The following is an 8,766-nucleotide window of genomic DNA, read 5'->3' on the forward strand; positions in this document are numbered from 1 at the left end:
GCTGTCTTAAAACATTCGAAGGTCATGAAAGTTCAGTACTGAAAATAGAATTTTTAAGTAAAGGTCAGCAGATTATATCAAGTGGTGCAGACGGTCTTTTAAAACTCTGGAATATAAAAACATCTGAAAGTAAAATGTCTTTGGATAACCATGATGGTAAAGTATGGTCTATGACAGTCAATAAAAATGAATCTCTTATAATAACAGGAGGCTCTGATTCAAAATTAGTAAAACTAAAAGACGTGACAGTTGAACGCCGCGAGAAATTAGCCAAAGAAAGAGAAGAGTTAATTCTACAGGAGCAAGAATTACAAAATTTATTACATGATAAGAAACTGGTAAAAGCCTTGAAATTGGCTTTAAGAATGGAAAGGCCCTTACATGTCCTTAAAATAATTAATGAAGTATTAAAACATGGACATAATAAGCTTTTTGAAACACTAAAAGAAATAAATCACACACAAAAAGAAACACTATTAAGGTTCGCTGTAGAATGGAATACGAATAATAAAAATTGTCACGCGGCTCAAATAGTATTCAATATACTGACTCCAGAAATTATTTCCGGTAATCTAAAAGTGGCTAACTTAGAAAGTTTTATTGAAGCATCACTCCCGTACACTGAGCGTCACTTCGAAAGACTAACAAATTTATTACAAGATTTAAATTTTATAACATACACCGTTAATTGCATGCAACCACATGCAGTTAAATATTAAAATTTAAAAACGAACATGGAGTTTTCTTTATCTACGTATCAAGTTCTATAGACTCAAGTTATCTGGTATACGTTACTAATGACGCACGTAATTGTTTAAAATTCAATTAAGCTACTGTGCTAATTTATCCGTTATTATATGTAAAAGCTCTAGCAATGCAAACATCGCACGCGCAACCTCCAGCTAAGTGGTACGGAAAAACAGTTTCCCTCATTGCTCTGTCCACAGCTCAGTAGTGGTGCAACAGTCGCGCGGCGGAGACGTCCTTTGGACATCTAACGCGAGTTAAAACCGCGTTGTTATGTTAGAATCTTCAAAATGAGCTTTAAAACTTTCTTTATATGTGTGTTGATAGTATTTACATTAAATAATGTGTCAGGACAAAAGGCAACGTAAGTTTTATTTGTTATTTTTATGTTAGACATTTTTTTCTTGTGTTTACAGTTTTGTTTAGGCCAGTGAATTTACAGATTGTCGATTTTGTTGATTTATTTAAAATAAGCCATCTGAAAGATGCATCTATGAACTTTTATTGCAGAATAACTTTTATATTCCGTCAATATTCTTATTCGATACCAATCTTTAACTTCGAAAGACATGAAACTATCAATGTAAACAATAGGTTGTAGACATACTATATATGTGTGCAAGATGAATTAGGAACCTTATCGACGTATTATTCATTCATAACAGATCACACCAATAGACAAATATATCGAACGTTTTATATTTACACCTGATATTACAGCTGTAACTTCTTTCAATGAAACGAAGAATGAAAAAACGTCATACTGAAAAACAGGTTTTAACTGAAAGTATGAAAAAGCGATATAAAGTAACAGATTACAGTGAGGTAGGTTATTTTTTGGATAGAACATTTTCAATGAAAGCTGGATCTCAGTATCACGCTTTATTCATAATTCCTGATTTTTTTTTCTTACTCTTATAGACGTATTCATAATGTAGATTCCGGAAATATTGTAGATCAGTTCGTACAACCATTTTCTGAAACTACCTACACCGCGTATATATGAGCCAAATATTATGCGCGGTTTACACTTGGCCAATACAGTTGGTCAGTAGCACTCTGATTGAACCGTCAATTTACTGGCAGACTGTGAACGCTAAGAGGCGCCAACGAGTGTCGTTTGCCGTCGCAATTGTCGAACTGTATTGGCCTAGTGTGAACCGGACATGATAGAAGTATAGGATACCCTGCAAAATTTAGCCGTCATGCTGTCCTGTGAAATATGATAATTTTCAGAATATCCCATTGAATTTATTACTATCGTATCCATATTAAATATTTGCTTATATCTCCGAAACTGTATGCATTTTGAAATCGGCACTAATGAGTAGAACTAATGCGTCCATTTATACTAATTACGTACTAAATTATGGTACGTTAACTTATCGATGACTATAATTTTGTTTGTTAAACGAAACGATGCAAAGTAGCCGTAGACTATTATTAATTACAAATTTATTTTAGTAAAAATTTAACTATCTTCGTAATTATCAAGAAGAGTATGTTGAGATACCATTTGTTATCAACATTCTCTTAATCGATACCGTATTTAAAATGTGAAGTCATATATACTTTCTTTAGAGATGTCGATTTAATGTTTTAAATAATTAAAGAGAATCAAGATTACGATCTAATTGTCACGTACATTATTATATCTATTAGTATATGTTATTTGTATTCGTTAATTTAATTAACAACAAACCATTGCGCGTATGTCTACAATGTCGTGTTATTTGTTGCCGTTGAAGCAAAGATTTTGTCGTGCACGTTAATGTTGATCTTAGGTTTGAGTAAAGATTTCGTGGCCACAACGTCTATACAACTTATTAGCGGATTTCTAATAAAAAATCTTAATATACATTTTACTAATTATTACCTAAACCTGAGGCGAAATGGTTAAAAATACTGTCATGCGAGAGCTTTGGATTCGATATCTGCTCAAATATAAAGTTTAAAAAGTTTTGTTTCTATTATTTATATTCTTGATACTATTTAGATGTAGACACTTGTTCGCGACTTCGTCCACGTGACTAAAAAATATAGCCTATATTACTTGGGGATAACGTAGTTTTCTAACAGTGAAAGATTTTTTTAAATCATCCCATTAGTTTTTGTGTTATTTCAATACATACAGAAATACAAATCTTTCCCCTTTATAATATTAGTATAGATTACATAAAATTACTATTACGTAACTTTAGTAACTATTGAAGTAAATAAATATTTCGTCTCAATAAGACTGTATGTGTAGCCAACAAGATTCTGCCGCCAATAAGTTTTTTTTTTAATTGATAGGTATCCAGCTTTACTTAGATAGTGCCACCCTGTCTGTAGGCTTCCTTTAAACACATTATTAGATATATTTCACCGTACCTTTATTAAATAACATGAGTACTTTTCGTCTCTCTTTGTTGTTCTTTAAATCAAAAGCGTTGCAATTCTGCAATCAACATTTTTAAGGTTTACAGTCTTTATGAAGATTATATCTTTCATTTGCATGTCTACAATTAACGTTTGAGGCATTTTATCCATGGATTAATTAAGTCGTGAGTTTACCTCCTTATCTTTAGTGAGATGGACTAATCTTTTGTGATAGCATTAACTAACACGCCATCGTCACAATACATCATAAAGCTGTCTCTAATGTCCAAAAATTAGTTTACCTTCGGAACAGGAATGTAAATCATTCTCGTGAAATTTCATTAACATTAATTTTAAAAGTGTATAAAAGTCAAGCAAAATTATATCTCCTTACAAATAACTTATTTGAGAAATGTCCTTTCGCCATCGCCTACGTTAAAATCTCTGGTCAATTTTTATACTTCCTTTATTGTTTCCCAAAACATTGTATTTTTTGTGTCATTGTCACTTTGCCAATTAACATTATCAAATAAATTAAGTTGGTACTTTTTGGATGCGTATTTTGTTAATTGCAGGTTGACTCATTAAAAGTGTAATTCTGATAGTATTATTAGCTAATCCCGATTTGTAGCTTCTTGTTACTTGTACACATTTGTTTCGGGACATATTCTTCACGAGTTATCGACCGCGACTCCGTTCGTGTAGAATTAAAAAAAACAAACGTGAGTAGTCTGTGTGTTCTTCATGACTATCCTCAACCTCTATGCCAAATTTCATCGGAATCCGTTCAGACGTTTAGACTACAAACTCTAACAAACATCTATCCATCTAAACTTTCGCATTTATAATATTGGTAAGATTATGTATTACTATTAAGTTGTAGTTGATCATCATATAGTCAGCAGTAGAATATATTAATAGTGTCCCGATAGTATTCTATATGCGTTTTACAACTACGACTAACAATATCTAATATGGTTAATTTTTCCTCAATTATTACACTCCTTATGCATATTAACATATAGAAAAGATGCATATCGTTTACCCTTAATATAAATATATTCGATAATCGTTTAAAGAATATAAGTGAAGAATTATAGCGAACTGACTGATAAAAAGTGTTGAGTACGTCTGCGGACACGGTCCGATAATTTGCCATGACCGTGCATTAGCATTGTCTAAGAATTCCGTGTTTCGGATAAATGGGCAACAACTTATTCGTTACCCGATCTGTAATATAGGTCACAAGAGATGTTTATCAATTAGTAAATAACTAATAATTTGATTATGTGACTTTCACTTTCGAGGCAGATGTAATCTTACCTTACTAGTAATTATAAATGTGAAAGTTTAGATGTATGGATGAATGTTTGTTACAGTTTGTAACCTAAACTGCTAAACGGACGGATAAATTTGGCATACATGTGTCTGGAAGAACACATAGGCTACTTGTTTTTTTTTTTAATACATGCGAACGGATTCGCGGGCGAAAGCTAGTTAAAAATATTATCATCTGTTGTATGTAAATGGGCGTCTCCAACCGATGATGTAGGCTATGTCTAGTGCAGTTGCATCCCCCTTACTTATCTGGCTACGCCCATACATACATGCACATGTATGTTTAAGTATAAGTGATGTGGCAGTTTAATTTCATTAAAAATTTTCTTCACAATTTTACAATTAACGTTTCCTTTTTGTTGAATTCGTCAACTAGCCTAAAAAAGTAACTACATTGTATCACGGCCGCTGGGATCGATAACACTTTTAAAAAACATTAGCTGTGCAAATAAAAATAAAACTACTATCAAATATTGTATTATACATTGAATAAAGTCAATGAAATAACAGCCTCCAGCCACGCCTAGTTCTCAAATGATACTTACCTATGAATCTCATACTTACCTATATGAAACTATTTATGAATATTTAGGCATATTATATTAATTGTATTACGTCATATCAAATCCTAGCGTCTACGTTGACGTATTCTAACACCGAGGACCAGTTTTAACGTCCGTGAAAAGCCAGCTAAGATGCTGAGATCAGTAAAAGAGTTGAATTATTTAACTAGTTACAAAGTTTTTGTTTACGCCGGTAATCGTGATTTATAGTGGGAAAATACATTGTTTTTTAATATTACATGATTAAGTTGTTTTGTAATTATGGCTTGAATTTGATAAATAGATTAGCAAAAAAATGAGTTTACATGATAGTTAAACTAGCTAGTTTATTCGCTCGCGACTTCGTTCACATGAAATTAAAATAAATTAAAAAAGTGAATCAGCGATAACGTAGCTTTTTATGGGTGAAAGAATTTTTGAAATCGTCCTAATAGTTTTTGAGTTATTTCAAAACATACAAAAATACAAATCTTTACGCTTTATTAGTATAGATAAAATAATTATTTTACTATTTAGGTGTCGCCTCTTAGAATGACAATTATTGATACTGAAGGAAATGAAACCGGGTCATTTAACATATCAGGCGAGTTCCGATTCAAGTGATTTGTCTCTTCAGTTTTCTACGAAACCTTGATGACACTTGAGCACTATAATAACCACTTTAAATTAGTTAAATTGTATCGGTTTCCCTTTTGATAGCTGCCAAGGAGCCGCGATCGGATGGCGCCCTCGATATCATTATCTCGTATCGGCCTTTTAACAGAATTTTCAATTAATTAAAAAGCATTTGTGGGTGTAAACTATTCTAGAAAAACTACTTAAAGTAACTACTAACCGTCAAAATCTAAATGAGCACAATACTAAAGGAAGTAAATGAAAAGATAAAGAAAAAGATAGCTTTATTTCCCTTATAAGAAAACACATTTTTTACATATTTACACGTATACTAAAAACTATCAAAATGTGAAAAAATTATCTGACATAGAATGACAACAAAAAATGTTGTAAAAATAAGAAATGTATATATGTAGTTGTTAGTACGGTTAGTTTGTTAGTCATATTCTGTATAAGGGCCGACTGTCGCGGTAAAAGCCTCCTCCAGAGTCATCCACGTAGTTCTGTCCTTCGTTAGCCTGGTCCAGCGGAGTTCTGCAATTTTGGCATCGCCGTCGCTCCATCTAAGATATGATCTACTTCTAAGGAAGTAAATGTAGCCATTACAAATTATGACTTATTATTGACAAAGACTGGTCAAATACCGCAAAAGTTTTTGTATAAATATTATTTTGAGCAGTCTCGCTACTTCTTATTAGAATGTTTCATATAAACTAAATGACAAACAAAATATTCAAATGCATTTGATGTTTAACGTCGCGATAAACATAATTTATTCCCGATAAATTGGCGATTACATTTTACACTCAACCTTAGCCGAGTCGTGCCGCGCACTCGAATGAGGATTCAAGGTGCCGGCCTTTTGTTTTACCCTTAGCAATTAAGTTAATGAATGCGTTGAAGTGACATATGTTACCGTAATACATACGTTTGAAGACGAAACTGTGTAAAAATATGAAATACCTACTTTATTTTCTAATTTCGAGCTAAGAAATTCGGTCGGCGGCGTCGAGGAAAGTGGAGGATTTGTTATCGGTTGCAAAGGCCCACTTTTGAGCATTACCCTTTAACTAGAGTCAATACTAACCTAATCAACGTTAGTTTGATTTTATACTAAGACCTATACCACATTTTTTACCACTTCCATCTCTGTAGAAGAGACAGTTTGTCACTATTCAACATTTTGTAAGTGGAATAGCGCCGACGGCAACTATCGTTTGTGCATTAATGTGGTTTGTATCGTCCCGAGTAAACAATAGTATACGCCTCATTACTATTACGAGAATGCTTCTGCTGCCGACGACACTTTTTTCCGGCGCATTGAAAAATCTCAATGACAGTGACCTGAGCGGCATTGATCGAGTTTGTGATGTAATAGTTTTGAAGCGATACATCAATTCGTCTTAACAATTACTGTTACTTTTTACTACAGATTCTTCTTTACAGATAAGTTATAAACATAACATAACATGTTGTGTTAGCCTGTAAGTGTATCCATGATATTGTGTTTTAGTTATAATTACTTTTCTTCATCATACAGAACTTATTTCATGTGATACGTTGACTTCCTATTGTAAATAAATAAATAAATAAATAAATAAATAAATAAATAACTTACACCGCAATTATGCAAACATTATACTTTAGACATACGTAGTCTACGAGTGGAAGTGAGATTTATGAAGTTTTAGTTCGAGGGTTTAACTTTTGGCAACCATAAAATAGCATATCTTTAGGCTTATAATTTTTCATAAGTCATATAATGGGAACATTCAAAGGACTATTACTACACTTGAGTTGTTTTGCCATAAAAATCTATTACAACTAAGAATCGTTCACTCACTACTCACTCGCAGTACTACGCGTACTGAATGGCAATGAGTCTTAATAATGAGTATTTAAGTCTTTGATTTTAAATCGAATTTGTAATTGATAGAACTGCTATCGCTTCGACGATCACATGACCGAGAACGTCGCCGCACGGTCAAGGTAGACCGATCATCGACGCGAATTATTTAGAACCACTAATTACAATACGATCTCGTTCAACTTCGAAAATGTTTATGAACGACTGCTACATTCGAAACACGTGATTGTGACCGCCAGTTAGAGAGGCTATTTGGAATAATTACTATTTTAGTTCGACTTTGTTTTATATTATGGCAACCAATTTTGAAGTATTTTGTCACTTTTGGTTGTCATTGTCCTTTAAGTACTAGATTATTTTTACAATAGCCATTCTCCAGCTTATGTTGATAAACATAAGATGGCTTCCCTCTTTATGTACAATTGTTAAAAATAAACGATAGTTATCGTATTATATGATATATATTGAGTTAGCTTTCTTATAGGTAAATCTCGCAACCGATTAGCATAATCATAGAATTATTATAATATAGTTTAGAAACAATATGAATGAGAATCGGCCATTTTGATGCATATGGCGACATGCGATGACAGTTGACAGGACGATGTGACCTTGCCAAGGCGTCACGAACGAGCATTCTTTGATATGAAGCCAGCTAATGTGAAACTATTTCCAAATCGACTTTCCTTATCCATGGCCTTGCATTTAAGGTAAAGTGAACTCTTTATTGACAAGTTACGATCGAAACGAATAAAACACACATTAGATACAAAGTTAAAGTCTATGGTAGTTCACAATTGGACAACTAGGAGTCTAAAAAGTCTGGCAAAATTGGTCAGAATACTAGGATTCCTAAATACATTAATTGAAGTAATGAAAGGAGGTTTAGTCTTTATTCCGACTCTAGGTCCGCTCTCGAAACCCTAAAAAGTGGCATCTCTCTCCATCCCCTCGCAGAGAGAATAAGAAAAGATGTGAAAGAGATAAGTGAGCAAGGGAAAGTTATGAAAGTGTTTTGGGTGAAAGCGCACGCGGGGATGAAGGGAAATGAGAGAGCGGACGAACTTGCAAAGGCGACGGCGGTCGGAATGAAGACTAAACCGAATTATGAAAGGTGCCCTGTTTCATTTATCAAACGACAGATTCGTCTGGACACGCTTGACAAATGGAACAGGCGCTATATAGAAGGTGTCACGGCCTCCACGACGAAGCTCTTCTTCCCAGACGCTGTGGCGGCCTACCCTGCACTTCGCAGCATCCAGTTAGATCCCGTGC

General features: G+C 33.6%; 2 protein-coding genes across 3 annotated transcripts in view; both read left to right on the top strand.

The window, feature by feature from the left end:
* Positions 1-729, top strand: part of LOC106106855 (transducin beta-like protein 3) — a 2,776-nt gene extending 2,047 nt beyond the window's left edge. Inside the window, exon 3 of the mRNA XM_013287514.1 lies at positions 6-729. Within this exon, the coding sequence (XP_013142968.1) occupies positions 6-719 (714 nt within the window). The 3' untranslated portion in view covers positions 720-729. The remainder of the gene's footprint in view (positions 1-5) is intronic.
* A 32-nt stretch (positions 730-761) lies between these two features.
* Positions 762-8,766, top strand: part of LOC106107174 (glycine receptor subunit alphaZ1-like) — a 17,941-nt gene continuing 9,936 nt past the window's right edge. Inside the window, exon 1 of one of the 2 annotated variants that reach the window (XM_013287906.1) lies at positions 762-1,111. In XM_013287906.1, the coding sequence (XP_013143360.1) occupies positions 1,038-1,111 (74 nt within the window). In that variant the 5' untranslated portion in view covers positions 762-1,037. The remainder of the gene's footprint in view (positions 1,112-8,766) is intronic. The other variant, XM_013287905.1, reaches the window with a different exon arrangement.

Source organism: Papilio polytes, unplaced genomic scaffold (genome assembly GCF_000836215.1).
Source record: "Papilio polytes unplaced genomic scaffold, Ppol_1.0 DF822067.1, whole genome shotgun sequence".
NCBI classification, from domain to species: Eukaryota; Metazoa; Arthropoda; class Insecta; order Lepidoptera; family Papilionidae; genus Papilio; species Papilio polytes.